We start from the raw sequence: 17881 nt of genomic DNA on the forward strand, positions 1-17881 counted from the left end.
CCTCCTCGAAGACCACTGATCAGCTGTTCTGGGCTGCAGAGATTGCCGCCGCCGCTGTCCATTGCCGCCGCCACCTATTGCTGCCTCTGCGTGCCCCATTTTTGGCCTCCACGTTCACCATTTTCGGCCTCCAGGTGTTTCATTTTCAGTCTCTGTGAGCCCCATTTGTGGTCCATTCCAGGAAGTGGGGATAGGCAGTGGTGGTGATTCCTGCTGCCTGGAATGGGCTGAAAATGGGATGCGCAGAGGTAAAAAATGGGACACGTGGAGGCTGAAAATGGGGAATACGGAGGTGACAACAGGTGGAAGCAGCAATCCCCGCATCCTGGAACAGCTGATTGGCAGTATTCTGGGAGGCTGATCCAACTGCCAGTCAGCTGCTTGTGCTAAATCAATCTGTGCTGAAGCTGACCAGGCTGTTAGCTATTTGCTGCAAGGAGACAAATTGCTGGGAGTCAGATTTTTTTTCTTGTTTTCCTCCCCAAAAACTAGGTGCGTCTTATTGCTGAAAAATATGGTTAGCTGTTTACATGCCTTTAAGTATTTAATGCAAGATAAGAAACCTGTGAGACTCCAGACTTTGCTTATGACTAAGAATGCTAAGAATCACAGATAAGGTTGCCTATTTTGATCTGTTATATTTAACTATATAGTAGCCACAAGAAATAGTCCAATAGTCCACTAATATTCTGTCAAGTCTACAATTCTAACAGATTCTTCAAGATGATGTCTTTTCCCCCAAAAGTAGTATTGGCAAGTAACTAAATTGTCAGCACACTTACTGTAACAAACTTTGGTCTGTTAGGGAGTATAGATGTGGTTTGCATAGCTAAGTTTGTTGTATGGTACCTTGAGGGGAAAAAAACCTAAGCAGTGGAGTCCAAGAGCCTTAAAAAATCACAAGAAGTTATGCCTATGTATGCCAAAAAAACTTCAGAAAATCAGCTAGTATCTGCTTAGAGAACGCTGTTAAGATATATGATAATGGCATCAATTTTAAATAATAAAATATTACAAAGAAATATTGCTTACAGTGTGATTTAAAATTTTTACTGTCTATTCATTTATCTGATGTTGACAGGTCAAATTCTTGAGGCAGATGTTGAAAGAAATTGACCCCAATCCCTTCCTAATAGAATTTCACTGCAAATTGTTTGAATATGCCTAAAATTTTCTTTATACCAGGGAAATTGCAACCATGGTAATAATGTTTGAGAAAGAGGAGAATGCAGTTCGGGAAGTACTATATGTAAAATAATCATTTTTCCTAGGAATAATTTGTTTATCAGAATTTCTAAGAATTAGCTACATTCTTAAAGTTTTCTGATAATGTAGAATTGTATTACTCTCTTAAAAATAATTTCTACAGATGTAACTTTCATGAAGAAAGAATCCAATTTGCCCAGAGCAAGTGGCAGAAAACATAAGAGAAACTTGTTTCTCTTATGTATTGGTCTGTCAGTTTAGGTAGAAACTGTGTATTGTCTCTCTTTACTTTGCTTATAATTCATTTTTATTCATTTATTTTTATTTATTAAATGTTATGCCACACATGTCCCCTACAAAGTGACTCTGGGAGGTTTGCAAGTTATCAAACAATTAACAAATAGCTAAAAGATTAAAATGACACAGATTACAACTGTAAACTGTACTAAAACTGTTTTGACTTTTAGTACAGATTTGAATTTGTTTAATAATTTGTTTTGAATCTGTTATTGGCAGATTTAATCTAATACATATGGCTTACCTGAAGCTGCAGTAAAGGCTGAATATTATTTATTCATGATCATTAGTGTTACGTCAAGTGATACTTGAATATTTGTATGTGTACAAAATAAATATTTGTGTTTGTGGTGTGTGTTTTAATGGTTGTAGGCAGAACTAGTTGAACCTTAGGAATGTTTGATATGTGTGTATATTTATAAAAGATGATGAGTGGCATACTTTAGACTATTGTGGCCAATCACATACGGTATGTATAATGTTCAATGTATGATATCTAGAAAAATAATTTTTAAATAAAAATATATGAAAAGCATTCTTTAAATGTAGTATTCAAACAGAACTTTGGAATGAGACTCTTTATTTGTTTGTTTGTTTGTTTATTCATCCATGCCTTAGGGTCTTTGCTGACTCAACTGCCCGGATAAATCTGTGGTGTGTCCTTGCTTGCTTCCTAAACCTGAGAGTGTGTGACTGACTCAATGTTATTCAATCAGCTTTACAGTGAAAGCAAGGCTAGAACTCTTGGCTCCTCTTTTCTAGTCCAGTGCCTTTTATCACCAGATCAAACTGGCTCTCAATGATTTGCTTGAACTTTGTTTAATAGTAAATTAGTGGTCCAACCATACTTACAGAACTATGTGCATCAATAATTTTATATATCATGGCTATTCTTTTTATGCATTTTAGATGCTGAAAGTCTATGACATTCTTCCTTTTGATAATCCAGATGGTGGAGTTTGGAAGCAAGGGTTTGACATCACTTATGATGAACATGAGTGGGATGATAAACCTCTTCAAGTTTTTGTTGTACCTCACTCACATAATGATCCAGGTAACATTTCAGAAAGCTTCAAAATATGTTTGGGGCAATCATATTTGTGTCCTCAGTTCCATGAAACATAATGTTTTATCATTATATAATTCTTTTTAATTAATGTACTTTCCTTGATTCCACTGCTACTAAAAATGCTTTATGAATTACAGAATCAGCAGGTAATCACTCTAGCTGGCTAGATTTCAATACAAATTGTACAGAAATAACCAAATGAGCAAAAATGAGAGACCAGTGACATACTAAGCTGTTTTTACAAAATTCACAACAATTTCTGTTTGCCTTAATCTCTGTGCCATAATCTTTCAGCCTACCACCAATAAATACTGGATTGGATTTTACAGTCCAAAATAAAGAGATTGCACAATATGGTTCTGCAGGCACTGGCTGCCAGGCAGTAGCCAGTAAATATAGTGTTTGCAGACAATAGACTCAAATAAGGGTGAATGCCAAAAAGGATTTCTTTCATTTTGAGTAAATATTAAGAAAATTGCAGGAGAAAAAGAAAATACACTAGACTACATCATCTCAACTCCAAAATGATGGCAAATGTCCCCCCCCTCCACGGAACTGGCTGACAATTGCATAATACCTTCTCAGATTGTTAAATCTTTGTCAAGGTTTACAGCACCTGGGAGATTTTGTCACTATTTTATGCTTCTTAAAAAAACCAAGAGTAAACCACACAATATCTAGAGAATGCCTTGGTGGCACATTTTATCAAGTGTCTTGGTCCTTGAATTTAATAAATGTATTTAAAATTATGGGATATTTGTGAAAATTTAAATCTCTGGCCTGAGTCTTGCATAATTACAGTGATCATATTTTTATGGAAAAATTAAAAAACAAAACCTGAAAGGGAGCAAATTTGAGAGAGGTTCATAAGAATAAAAAATTGTTTGTAACTTTGTTTTACAAAGGAAATTTCAAGAACAAAACCAAGAAAATAAATAAGTAAATTATATAAATCTAAAAGGCAGCTTTTTGTAATAAAGAGGGTCTATGGTCACTGTATCCATAATTTAAGACTTTAATGCTAATAGCTGACATGATTTTCAGGACCTATACACAATAGTTCATTATGCTTTTCTACCTGCATTTAGTGGTTAACTTGACCAAAAGAGAGCATATTAAATAAAAGCTGAGTAGCAGTGGATTAGCAAGACATACCATGTATTTCATTTTGTTCTGCTTTACTTTACAAATTCTTGTCCCAGAAATTCTGACAAATACTTGACATTTATTTTTAAGTTATTTCTTAAATACAATGGTTACCTGACTTCTTGTTGCCAATATATATATGTGTGTTTGTGTGTGAGTGTGTATGTATGTGTATATGTGTGTGTGTATATGTGTATATATATGTATGTGTATGCATGTATATATATGTATATATGTGTGTGTGTATGTGTGTATGTGTATGTGTGTATGTATGTATGTATGTATGTGTATGTATGTGTGTATGTATGTATGTATGTATGTATGTATGTGTATATATATATATACATGTACATGTACATATACATATACATATACATATATATATATACACACACACACACACACACACACACACACACACACACACACATATCACTGACGTGCGGTGAGGTTTATGGCTGGTGCAGTGGTGGGTTTCAAATTTTTTTAGACTTGTGGACTTCAACTCCCAGAATTCCACAGCCAGGCATTCTTAGTTCCAATTTAAAGCAACAGCATTTGTTTTTCTCCTTTGCGAAAGAAGTTTCTTCTTTCTTTTTCTTTTTCTTCTCACTTCCTCTCCTTCCTCCCTCTCTCCCTCCCTCCCCCCTCTCTCAAACACAGACACACACACACACACACACAAAAGGTGGATTGAACTATCTCTCTTACCCCCTTCCCTCTCACTCACTCTCTCTCAAACACAGACACACACACACACAGTTGGATTGGAGGGAGAGCACCAGTGAGGAGACCACAGGAGGAGGCAGGAAACCAGTCAAAGAGCCATACTGGAGCACACACACTTTCCCCCAGCCCAGGAAGGATCCAGCTCACCTTTACTGATTACAGGTTTTGAAAAGGCAACGTGGCTCTGCCTGCAATCAAACTACACTTGGAGAGGGAGAGCACAAGCAAGCCAGGAGGCAGGGTCCTTCCCTCCAGCCTTTGCCCAAAGCCCTGCACCAGGAGGATGAAGTTTGAATTCCTTCCCCTCCCTCCGACCCACACGTACCTTTTCCAGCTGTTTCAGAGAGGATTTCAACTCTGCTCTTGCCTCGGGTCCTCTGAAGAAGCCCTGCCCAAACGAGCGCCCTCTACTATGAGGCAGGAGAACTGCGTGCCTCACCTACGTCAGGAATTTTTTTGGCTTTTAACCCTTGCTTAACACTGCTCAAGTGCTCATAAAATGCCTAAAGTCAGACCAAATGAGGCACACAGTTCTCCTGCCTCATAGTAGAGGGCGCTTTTTTAGAGGCTTTTTTAAACAGTTAAGCAGAGTCATTCACGGTGAGGCAGCAACTATCTCAGCCTGACCTCAGCTCTCGCCTTTTTCCTTTTACATTTATTTTTATTTTTATGATGACAGTGGTGAGGCTGTGCCTTACTTGCCTCACCTGTCTGCACGTCACTGATTATATATATTATATTATAATATAATATAAAGGACAAATGTTTGTATGTTTCTTCTAGTTTAAAACAATCAAGCCACTGGGTTTTTTTTCTGATGAAAGATTCAGATACAGTAGTTGTAAATATCATTGTAGACTCTGAAAAAAACCCAAGATCTTTTTATAGCAATTTATTTAATTCAGTTCTTAAGTTTGCTCACACCTTTCATTCTTTTTAGATTAGTATTTTACATTCTTCTTTATGTTCAAATTGGGGCCTTTAAAAATCCCTGATATTTGGGATCACATACATGTCTAAGCACATATTCATTTTAACTGTCCCATTCTTTTCTTTTAGAAAACTCAGTGACTTTCAGAAATTTTGTTCTGAAGAGATTCATAACTACATAGTTTCTAGCATAAGAAAATAATTTTCATTTTGATAACAAAAGTGAATAAAACATCAAAGATCTCATTTTTCATCACTGAAATTACATTTAGCTTTTTAATTGATTTTTTAATAAAACATTTTGTTTCCATTTGCATTGACTTTGCGAAGATTTTCTTTGTCTTCATTGTTATTAGTGGTTGCAGCAATAACAAGGTGATTTTATCTCTTATTGGCCATCATTTTGTTCTCAGAATTCTATGAAAGTGTTACAAGCACTTTAGGAATCATTATTTTTTTCTGAAATGTTCTAGAATGACATATGTTTTAGGAGCTTCTAAGAAAATGAAAAAAAAATCTGCATGCATTTGCTGAGAAAATAGTTTATGACTTACCCTTACTGATATGGCTGAAGTAATGAAACAAATCCAACATATGCACATTTATTGCCTAAGTTGTTTATAACAAAAGGCAGTTGAACTAAAGTGAATCCCCTTGGTACTTTTTCTTAATATTGACTAAAAATTAATACTTTCTTCCGCTTTAAAATTTTAAAGCAATTGACTTCCTCGATAAGATATTACCATTATCACCATAGTTTGTGCTTTCAAAATGTTATTTTAAATATAGATATACTTTAAAAAAGTTTTTTCTAATTGCTCAATTCAAGTTTGCAAACCCATCACAGTCTACTTTTTGTTACTGTCTAGTTTTTTTTAGTCATAGTGAAATTTTTGTTATACAAAAAGCAGTTATGATTCTTTTTGAGAAATCCTGATATTATCACAATGTATTCAGTTTAATTTCTTCAGCGTGTGATATTATGTTTAATAGGTTGGCTGAAGACATTTGATGACTATTTCAGAGATCAGACACAACACATTCTCAATAACATGGTTCTTAAACTTCAAGAAGATAAAGGAAGGAAATTTATGTGGTCTGAAATTTCTTATTTTTCAAAGTGGTGGGATGGAATAGATAGTCAGAAGAAGGATGCTGTGAAAAGGTCAGGATATTTTAATATTGCATGTATATATTTTCTTTCAACCTATTGTATGCCCTAGTAAAAAAACACATCAGTATTCATTGTCATTGTGACCCATTTTTGTATAGGTTTATAAATTAGAGTGTTCTTATACATAACTAGACTTGGCCTTTATTTCTTAAAGCACAATTTAGCTTCATTTCTTTTTAATGTTATGATTAAATTACCAAGCTTAATAAGTGAACACTTTGGAATAGAAATGTTAGTTATAGGCAAGGTCATTTTTTTAAAAAAAATAGTGATGCTGGTTCAGTTCATAATAAAGTTTCAATGAAATAATAATTTAATTGTCTACTCCATTATTACTATTCACTTACTCTAGACATTTAATAAAACAGGCAAGTTTCTCCCAACAGACATAGTATGATAACTAAATCCACATTTCTCTATTGGCAATAACTCACGTCATTTTACTTCCAAGTCAGTGGAATAAAATGGAAAGAATAGAGAGGAGAAAAAAATGGAACAAGATAAAGGCTTACCACGAGATCCAATCGCTTCAGTTGGAGTCTTGCATTTCATATCAGTAAATGTCACTCTACATCTGCATGTACAGATGTATCTATTGATATCTCCTGATCCATGCAATCATGTTTCCTAGTTTCTTAAAAAGAAACTAAGTTAAGCTCTTGAAGAGATGAACCAGTGACTACATTCACGCCCCCCCCCCATCTTAATTTTAAGGCTGCAGAGTTATTCTTAGCGAGTGCTTTAATTTTTCTCCCAACGTCACATGGTTTTCATACCATCTTGTAAAATTAGGGGTCACACATTTTTCTAATACAAATGATTTTCATTTTTTTGAGAAATGAAGTACTTGCTATCAGTATTTAAAGATGACTGGTTTTATTATTGTTTATAAACAAGAATATCACAGATGATTTAAAAAAGTAAACATATATTTCAGGTTAATAGAAGATGGCCAATTTGAAATTGTAACAGGAGGTTGGGTCATGCCTGATGAAGCTTCTGCTCATTATTTTGCTTTAATTGACCAGTTGATAGAAGGACACCAGTGGCTAGAGAAAGCTGTAGGTAGGTCTGTGTAATTTTTGTCTTGTGAGTTTTGCCAACTCTTCCACTTGAGTACAGAGGTTTAAGTGATGAATGAATCAATTATTTTCCTTTATAAATTGTCAAACCACAATTGCCAAAAATGTATATAATATGCTTAACTGGGTTTATAGTAAAGACAGATGTCAGTAAAAACATTTGGATAACTCTACTCCTAAATGTTATTGCAATAAGTTCAATATGACTTCTGGTTTAGTATAGTAATATACCAAATTTTCAGTGCTAGATTTTCTGTCTGTCATTGATTATTAAAGTTGAGAAGAGAGTGGTTTTGAAATTTGGAGCCCACATTGTTCACAGGCTGTAAGGTGCCTTATCCTCCTAATGTTTTATTACTCATTTTTAAATAAAAGGCTGCCCTGCTGCAGAGTAAAAGACTGCACTTATTCTTAAAAAATATAAATGGTAGGAAGTCAAGGTAGCATTAATTTTGTATGCCAGCACTTTTTAATTTGTGTATTTTTTGGAAAATTTAATAATTTGTATTTGTAGAAAAATGTAATTCTACATTTTGGGGAGGTTAAATAGGACCTTTGTCCTCATCCATGTAATCATGTTTCCTGTTCTACTGAAAAAGAAACAAAGCTTTCTATGAGGCAACAATTTATCTTTTAGGATTTTTTTATTTTTTTTTTAGAATTGACTATATGTTAACCATTCCAATTTGTGCACCAGTCCCCAAATATTGGGGATCCTATGTTAATCTGTAAGAATAAATTTTATGTATTTATATAGTCTGGCATTATGTTGGTTTTAACACATTCTTTTTATTAGGAGTAAAGCCAAAATCTGGTTGGGCAGTTGATCCATTTGGACATTCACCAACTATGACTTATCTTCTAAAACGTGCTGGATTTTCCAATATGCTAATACAGAGAGTTCATTATTCAGTTAAAAAATATCTTGCAACCCAGAAGGCACTAGAATTTTTTTGGAGACAGAATTGGGGTAAGTATTATTTTCATATTAGCTCATTGCAACAAATACTTTGGAGTCCTTGGCAGGGGTGGGATCCAACCGATTTAACAACTGGTTCGCTGAGTGCGTGCTTTGCATGCACTCACTCACTTCACTCGTGCATGCGCCTGACATGGCTGATTTGTTTGAATGTCAACCTTCCAGTAATTTCCTAGCGTTTTTTATTTTAGCTTGATGTAAAATGCTGAAGTTTTCCAGTTGCAACTATGATTAATTTTGTCTACTTATGGTGAGTTTTCTGACTGCTGGTTGCTAAAAGCCATTGGTTTGATTTGCCAGAATTTAGTAGTATTGTTAAGCTCTTAGAAAAATTCTGCCCTTCATTTCCTAACAAAATGGATGTAAATTTCAAAACTGAATAATTGAGAGTATAGCTTTAGTTCCTTTAAATATGTACTTTGGTATTATGAAGATCTTGGCAATAGCAATAGCAGTTAGACTTATATACTGCTTCATAGGGCTTTCAGCCCTCTCTAAGCGATTTACAGAGTCGGCATATCGCCCCCACAGTCTGGGTCCTCATTTTACCTACCTCGGAAGGATGGAAGGCTGAGTTAACCTTGAGCCGGTGAGATTAGAACCGCTGAACTGCAGATAACAGTCAGCATACATACACACACACACACACACACACACACACACACACACACACACAATCTTTAAATTCCTGCAAGGAATGAACTTTTTGTGCTACAAAGTCTGCTGTCCGGAGTAATGTAGTGTCGGCTCTGAATAATTTTGTATTTTAAATTTTATGTCATATAGGACTTTAAAAATATGGTATGTTAAGGAAGCCTAGAGGAATAGAGGATGCATTTACCCATTTGTATTTATTTATAGGATTTTTTAAGCCTCATCTTTAGCCATATGTTTCCCATAGCGAATATAACTAACAATATAATATAGCTTATAATCAAGACATAACATACAAGGAAGGATATGGAGAGAAACAAGGAGAGAAAATCTAATAATAATCAGCTCAGCTGGAAATAGTCAAAATAGAATAACAATGCTTGCAGGCTAGGTGATATTCGCGAGAGAGCAAAAGTGAACTGGTTTCCTACCAGGAAGCAGGGGAATACTGTTACAGTTTTTCCTTTTCTCTGTTTTGTACTCTAATCAAATGGCTATTTAAACAAGAGTGGAGCACACTTAAAAGTAATCAATTTGGAATAACCCTTACAACAGAAGGCCTGTTTTTTGGGGTGGTGGAGTTATAATGCCAACTTAATCTGTTCATTTTAAAACCTTATTTATGAACTTAAATGTGCAGAAGTGAAAGTTAGGCAGGGGAATAAGCTTTCAAATCACCTTTCCAAAATCAGTTTTTGGATGTAATGATGAAAGAAACACATTCCAACCTATAGACAGGTACCTAAATTAAGTAATGTTTCCAAGATTTTTAAGACCGGTTTCTCCAAGGTTTACTATACCTTTGCTTCCTAATCCTGTTTTAGCTGATGTCTGTTTAGTTTGACTTTTCTAAGACATTCTGAATGCTAAGAGCATGCTTTATCCAGCATTACTAGATTTCTTTTAAAATTCATAGTATATAACACTATTAGATTTCTCTATGTGTAGAGCTTCTGAAGTACTTGTCTATCATTCTAGAGACCTCATATTATCAAGAATCATTTGGCTACTAAGATGAAATCACATAAACAGTTTGAAATTGAGTGCATGATCTTGGCATATGGCATTCATTGTTAACTTTGAAAGCAACAAACTAGTAGGCTTTCGAGGTATAGTAGTAGTGAAACAGCACAGATTATAAGCATGTGTTACATTTCATATATCTATTAAATAAAAAGTAGTTCTAATTCTATATATATGGCTGTCAATTGTAATCTTGATTATTCATTGGAAAATGAGTATGGTATGTAAATGCAATGTAATATTAATTTCTATCATGTGATGAGATAGAATATTGTTTTTTTGTGACATGACATGATCCATGGATCTAGCAACTTTGAGAATGACCAAGAGAAAAGACATATAATATATATTTTATTATATGACAGATGGCTCATAGTAAAAAGGGGGGGGGGAAAGAAAGAAAGAAAAGTATTTTGGGAATTGATGATGGAAGAAAAATTCTCTAAGGCTAGAACTTGGGTGATATGGATTCTAAGTAGTTTGGTGAATGATATAGGTAAAAGAATTTATTTTTATATTTTCTTGGTATTTTAATTTTAGATTCGGGATCTGATACAGATATTCTCTGCCACATGATGCCTTTCTATAGCTATGATGTTCCTCACACTTGTGGGCCAGATCCTAAAATCTGCTGCCAGTTTGATTTTAAGCGACTTCCTGGGGGAAGAGTTAGTTGCCCCTGGAGAGTTCCGCCAGAAGCTATTCATTCCGGAAATGTTCAGCACAGGTAAGTGTATAAAAATATCAATCTACAACAGCAATAATGCCCTAACTATAAAGTGTGAACATTTTATAATTACCGTGTTTCCCCCAAAATAAGATAGGCTCTTATTTTCTTTTGACCACAAAATATGGCTTGGGCCTTATTATCAGGGGAGGGCTTATTGTTTTGGGGTTGCCGGGCAGCTTCTCTCTTGCGAGCAGGCTCCCAAAGAGCCGGACACAGCCTCAGGGGCGAATGGATGGCAGCCATGAAGCGACCACTCTCACAAGCAGCCACCCGGCAAACCCCCTTTCCAGCTGGGCACAGCATCTTTCACTGAGTTAGGGGTATTGCCATGCCGCATGAGTGCCTGTTTGCCGCTGCCCAGCTCCCGCAGCTTGGCGCCTTCGAAATGCCAGTGAATGACGCTCTGCACAGCTGGAGAGGGGAGGTTGTGCGAGCAGTTGTTCCACTTCTGCTTGCGTGCCTTCCAGCCTCACGATGCCCTGGCCCAGCTCTCCCTGCAGAGCCAGGGCACCTCCACTGCCACCACCACCATCCCAGCATGGCTTTTTCAGTGGCTTCCAAACTGAGTCTTCTGGCAGTGGCCACTCTGGGCGTACACTCTATGGTTGTACACTCTGGAAGTACGCTCTGCTGGCAGCCAGCCCACAACCATACAGTGGTTTGGCGTCTTCGGAATAACGCTAGGTTGGTGAGCGGCGCTCTGCCTGGCTGGACGGGGGGGGGGGGGGGTTGTCCAGGGGGTTTATTTGTAGGGGAGGGCTTATATTTTTGCCCACCAGAAATATGTGGCATGGCCTTATTATCAGGGCATGTCATATTTTCGGGAAAACATGATAGACAAAAATGTTTTTTGCACTAATACAACTTTGGATTTTTTAAACATTATTTCAAGCATTTTACCTGGCATATGAGCCAAAACCAGATGTCAGAGTAGCTTTCGAATTAAGTAAAAGAAGGTAGCTCACCCCATTTCATGCTTAAGATCTAAAGAATGACACACATGTGAAAAGGTGTTAGCAGGAATGGAAGATGGAAGTATTCACAGAAGATAGAAAAGTTGTTTTTTAAAAAACCAGCAGTGGTCTCAGCTATATAATTCTTAAAACCGTCAGCTGAAACAGGAGGAGTCTTAAGTGTGTTGGAGTAAAGAACTGTTGGGCTGTCAGTGGGACCAAAATAATAACTTTATTGTTCTTCGTTCTCTCCTGGATATAGCGGGATGGAATTGTAAGCATCTGTATCTAGACAGATCATTATGACAACATGATCCAGTCTCTGTCTCTCAATATCTATGTTCTGGCATTATAACATACATTTGTAGCATTCCATGGTCACATGACTGCAATTGATGATATATTTTTTTGCTGGAAATTGGTCTTTCCATCCAGTTTTTGGGGAAAATTGCCTATTGGGTACAATGAGTTCACTTAGTGACCATAGATTCACTTGATGACTCCTACAAAAGTCTTAATATCAATTGCGGTCATTTGGTAATCCAATTAATGACCAGCATGGTTTATGACTGCTCAATTATGTTCATGGACTGAGAACTATTTGTAATCACCTTAACTGTGTATACTCTATGTACTGTATGGACAAAACCAAGAGTTGACAATTCTTTGTTAGGCATTAACAAAGTTGTCTTCTATGTGGACATTTGCATCCACAATAGAAGTTGCTTTGTCAACCTCTGAAGGAATATTACTCCAAATGTTTAAGGATTGCGTCTTTGGAATTTTGAGTCAGTTTGAATGTTTCAGATTTAACATGTCTGGGAAATGCAAATAAGGCAAAATGCAAATAAGAAAATGGATGACTTGTTACTTTCTGAGAAAGACACTATATTGTATATTATCTCACTGTTTCCTAATATGTTAATTAAACTAAAGTTTTATATTAGTGGCATAATTTAAAAAATGGAGTACTTTACTTTTTACCATTTGAACTTTTTTTTCTTTTTTACTGGATTCTATTTTATACTGTGAGCAACTCTAGCAGTTTCTGAAATGGAAAAGCTTCATAATTCTTTGAAGAGCTCCTAGAGCAGTTTCTTTTTCTACTCTGTGAGGAAAGCTCTTGGTTTATTGCAACAGGGTTGATAAAACAGAAGAATGTAGAAAAGCCTTCTTTGCATAGGCATTCAAGTTTGCATACCAGAGTAGTAATGTTTTTGCTTTCTTATTATTTTGTTTTGAGTGTTCCTTGAGTCCTGGGGTTGTTGTATTTATTATTTATTGTGTTCTATTTATACTTTAATTATTGTTTCATTGTTTTGATTCTGACCTAGCTATAGGGGATTCTCTAAACGTATTCTTTGGGAGTGAATAGCATATAAGTGTTAGTAAATAAAATAAATCAATATTTAATAAGTTTTTGTTGATTATAGAGTATTTCGGAAAATTTGTGGATATTTTAGAATAATGACCTATGCATAAATTTAGCCGTCGATGAAGAGTGGAACTGTAATCTGTAATGTTTTATTGGATGGATGGATGGATGGATGGATGGATGGATACAGTTAAAAATGGTGAAATTAATGAATGCTCTGAATTTTGCATGTTCCCATTTCATTGACACAGATTTTCTAAATCTGTTTGCTCAATCATACTGATTAAATATAAATAAGCTAAAGATCTCATCATTTTATATCAATTGAAATGAATGTTCATAAACCTTCATAGAATTGCAAATTTGATTTGAAGGAGTAGATTTTAAATCGTCAGACTATGAACTCAGAGATAAAATTTGATTGCATAGTTCTTTTTTTAAAACATTAGTAATTCAATTCAATCAGTAAAATTTTGCAAATCTATTCTTTTATTTCTAAGGGCTTGGATGATTTTAGATCAATACAGAAAGAAGTCAAAGCTTTTTCGTACCAATATTTTATTGGCTCCACTAGGAGATGATTTTCGCTATAGTGAAAGTTCGGAATGGGATCAGCAATATCAGAATTATCAGAAGTTGTTTGATTATATGAATTCTCATCCAGAGTTCCATGTCAAGGTAAGAAGCAATTTATCTTTGTGTTATTCACAGTTGTGTTCACAGTTGTGTTATTCACAGTTTTTGAACTGCACTGTTTCAGTTTAGGTTTATGCAACTCTCATTCTTCCTTTTCCTTCTATGCAAAAGAGAGGGATTCTGTACATACTTTTCCTCAAGGTTTTGATGTCATTTTAAATAATATGATGGATATGATGGTTTAAGACAAACTCATGTCATATTCAAAGAAAGTGAATTTCAAAACATGGGAATGTAAGATAGGATAGTAAACTAACGGCAGTTTGTTTAAACACACACAGTTATATGCAGCTTTTGTTGCATGCAAAATTATGATGTTCCAAATTTTTGATATGTAATTCAGGAGTACATTCAAATATTTAACGTTTACTTAACTTTTAATGCTTTCTTGCTGCAAGCTTCACACAAGCAAATATTTTGCTAGTGTGATGAAGGCATGGAGCATAGGCATATCAGCAATCATTGCTTTCCATGTTCCCTATTGACTTTGGGGAAGCTGTCAGGCAACATTGAAAATGAGGATGTGTGATAATGGTTCAGTGGGAGCTGCACTGAACAGCAGCAGTGCTACAGTGCCAAAAAACCCTCACCAAATTTCATTACCTCATTAGTAATGGGTTCCAGCTTTCTGTGAGTTAACTCATTTGAGGTACATTTTTGACAATTATTTTGTCCTATAATGCAACATTTTGCCCAATTGAAGGTTACAAAGTATCAAATGGATGTGTTTTAATAGTATATAGATTTATAATTTAGATAAATTGTGCTGCTTTATTATGCTAAGCATTACTCTGGTATTTTCAGAAAAATAATGACGAATGAATAAGATTAATTGTAATACACCGTAATGATCTATAAAATCTTCTAAAATTATATCAGGGATGAAAACTACTCCTGAAGCAGCTAAGTTTGCTTGGGGAGCCACAAGACTGGTAATAGAAAAAAAGATCAGGTCTTTTCAGGAAAAATATATGATTTTTCTTAGACAAGATTTTCTGTGAGCTTTTAAAATTTAAAAGAGACAAGCTGACTACCAGTGCTAAGTAGGAACCTCAAATCAAAAGAAAGAAGTTCATTCTTCATCTGTGTCATGTTCCCCATTACAGTGTTCCACATTTGGATGATTCATGGTCTGCATGCAAAATATATACATCAGTCTTCCCCATCTCATCTGTTCACTTGAGGAATTAATAAGCTACAGGAGTGAAACTGAGATGGAAAAAGTTATTTTTGTATAGAGAAAAGAAAAATGAGAGGGGGGAAACTAAAGTAGGTCAACCTAGAACAACAATGAGAAAAATCACAGCTTTTCAGTAGATCACAGTAGATTTTTCAAAGTTTGCTTGAAGTAAAAAATCTATTCTAATTGATCACATGGTAGAGAATTTATACCACACTTTAATTTGCTTTAGGCTCAGTTTGGAACACTATCAGATTATTTTGAGGCGCTGCATAAAGCTGGCAAATTGGATGGAAAGAGCGGTAATTCAGTGTTCCCTGTTCTGAGTGGAGATTTCTTCACCTATGCAGACAGAGATCATCATTATTGGAGTGGATATTTTACATCACGACCATTCTACAAGCGCTTTGATAGAATTCTAGAATCATATTTAAGGTAAATATTGTAATTTTGAATATTTATGCTCTTATGCTGTCAAGTAGTGCATGCTTTTATAATTATGTTATTATATTTCTATGTCAATCCAGTAGCACTTATTACTTATAGATTCTACAATAGAATATTGCAAGAAAACTTGGCCTAAATGTTAACTACTGTAGAAAATTATAAAAGCTTTTACATAATTAATATCTTCTACTGCAATAATGGAGAGAGAGAGAGAGAGATGGCATTTATAGAATAGGCATATTACTAATATTATAAGATGGATTCGTTAACCTTTTTATTTTTTTATGTTGTGCTTCTATTCCAAAACTATTTCTTCCATAATCTCTCTCTTTTCCCCAAGATTTTATTTCATTTTGTTAACGTCTCATACTTTTTCTAATAGATTATTTTTGGTTGGTATTAAAATCCTGGAATTTTCTCTTGATTCTTTGACTATTTGTTTCTTGGAGTAATTCAGGAGCTTCTGTTCTATTCAAGAAATAATCTATCCAGACAATAGAAAATAGAAATAATCTATCCAGACAATAGACAATAGAAAAATACTTCTCTTTGTCAAGCAACAAATACTTTAATGTCAAACGGGTTTTTTCAGATCCAGCTTAAAAATTGTAGGAGAAAATACATTTCCACCTTTTGGGTAATTGCAGTTAAATCTATTAAATATTCTCTGATGTGCTCAACAATTTGATAAAACTGTTTTTGTTAATTTAATTACATCATGAATTCTACATTTTTAAAATAATCATTCAATTTAAAATACATTTATATCACTTCTCATTGCAACTAACCCTAAAGTACTTCACAAGCTCAGTAGAGTGGAACAAAACACTCCCATTAATAAATTTAGGGGATATAATGATTACAGATAATCAGCCTACAAAAGTGGGTTTTTAAAAACCACTTTTAAAAGCCTAAGACATTCAAACACATAATTCCAAAATATATGTAAACAATATCCATTTATTTTACTTTTTCCATTTCTGATTATGACAGCTTCTAAGTTAGCAACATTCAATAGAAATTCTTACATCTTAGGGAAAGGAAACTGTTGTTGCTGTGAGAGTCAAAGCTTGTGATTGTCAAAAAGTGCATGCAAAGCATTCAGAAAGGTATTTCCCATGAGCAAATTACTACTTCATCAAGTTGTAAAGATACAGAAGTAATACAGTTGCTATGGCCCCCAGGAAATAGAAGTGTAGAGGCAACCAAAGAAAATGGTTGTCTCATTATTTTGGGATTTTCAAATGTTATTCATGTGTTATCTACTCCAAAAGATTATGGTAATCATGATGATGACAAATGCTTAAATTTATACTTTGCCAAAAAGCCCAATGAAGTAAGTGAAATTTAAGTTTAAAGGAATTGTTTGTTTATAAAATGTTTACATTGCCAGAATCCCAGTGATTTCACTTATCCATTGAACAATATTATAGAAGGCCTAAGATACCAAAATATAGATATATGCATACTTAATACAATGCATCCCAGAGTTTGTTTTTCAAGCTATGATTTTTTTTACGTGTGAGCTTTCCATGTGTGAAAGGATCAAAATAATGCCTCTAATCAAATATTTTCCTAACAGCACTTGAGTGATTGTATGACATGTAAATCAAAAGTGCAAATGCCCAACTATATATTTATTTAGCTAATTATTCTATAATAAGCAATCTCTTTAATTTCAGAACTGCAGAAATTCTATATTCTTTGGCTGTGGTACAATCCAAAAAGTTTGAGAAAACAAAAATGTTTCCTTCAGTAGACTATTATAGACTGCTGACAGAGGCGAGAAGAAATCTGGGACTTTTTCAGCATCATGATGCTATCACAGGAACTTCAAAAGATTGGGTGGTTGTAGATTATGGCACAAGGTGAGGATTCAGAGTCTTGACAGGTTTGATTCTTTAAGGTGAATCTAATTACGGTATCTGGAGTCTTGTTTTAGATCACTAAAAATTGTTTGCTTGTTTTAAGTTTAAGCAGTCTAATGCTTGCATGTCAATTTTAATTCAAAAAAATACATTATGGCAAATTTAACACAAAAAATATTTGAATTTAGTCTTCATAGTTGGTATATTTATTTTATTCACAGGCTTTTTCATTCATTAATGAACTTGAAGGAGATCATCACGGAATCTGCTCACATTCTTACTCTGAAGGACAAAGAAATGTATAGCTACAATGCAGCAACACCATTCTTTACAATGGTGGGTT

The 17881-nt window shown here is 34.7% G+C and overlaps 1 protein-coding gene across 1 annotated transcript in view; it reads left to right on the forward strand.

Moving 5' to 3' along the window:
• Positions 1-17881, forward strand: part of MAN2A1 (mannosidase alpha class 2A member 1) — a 52774-nt gene that overhangs the window by 12010 nt on the left and 22883 nt on the right. Inside the window, exons 3-11 of the mRNA XM_014059757.2 lie at positions 2413-2557; positions 6371-6542; positions 7489-7616; positions 8430-8603; positions 10830-11016; positions 13848-14025; positions 15456-15658; positions 17353-17538; positions 17760-17874. Coding sequence (XP_013915232.1) covers positions 2413-2557; positions 6371-6542; positions 7489-7616; positions 8430-8603; positions 10830-11016; positions 13848-14025; positions 15456-15658; positions 17353-17538; positions 17760-17874 — 1488 coding nt within the window. The remainder of the gene's footprint in view (positions 1-2412; positions 2558-6370; positions 6543-7488; positions 7617-8429; positions 8604-10829; positions 11017-13847; positions 14026-15455; positions 15659-17352; positions 17539-17759; positions 17875-17881) is intronic.

This window comes from Thamnophis sirtalis, unplaced genomic scaffold, assembly GCF_051295495.1.
Source record: "Thamnophis sirtalis isolate CommonGarterSnake01/CBP01778 unplaced genomic scaffold, rThaSir2_p1.2 scaffold_5, whole genome shotgun sequence".
Taxonomy (NCBI): Eukaryota; Metazoa; Chordata; class Lepidosauria; order Squamata; family Natricidae; genus Thamnophis; species Thamnophis sirtalis.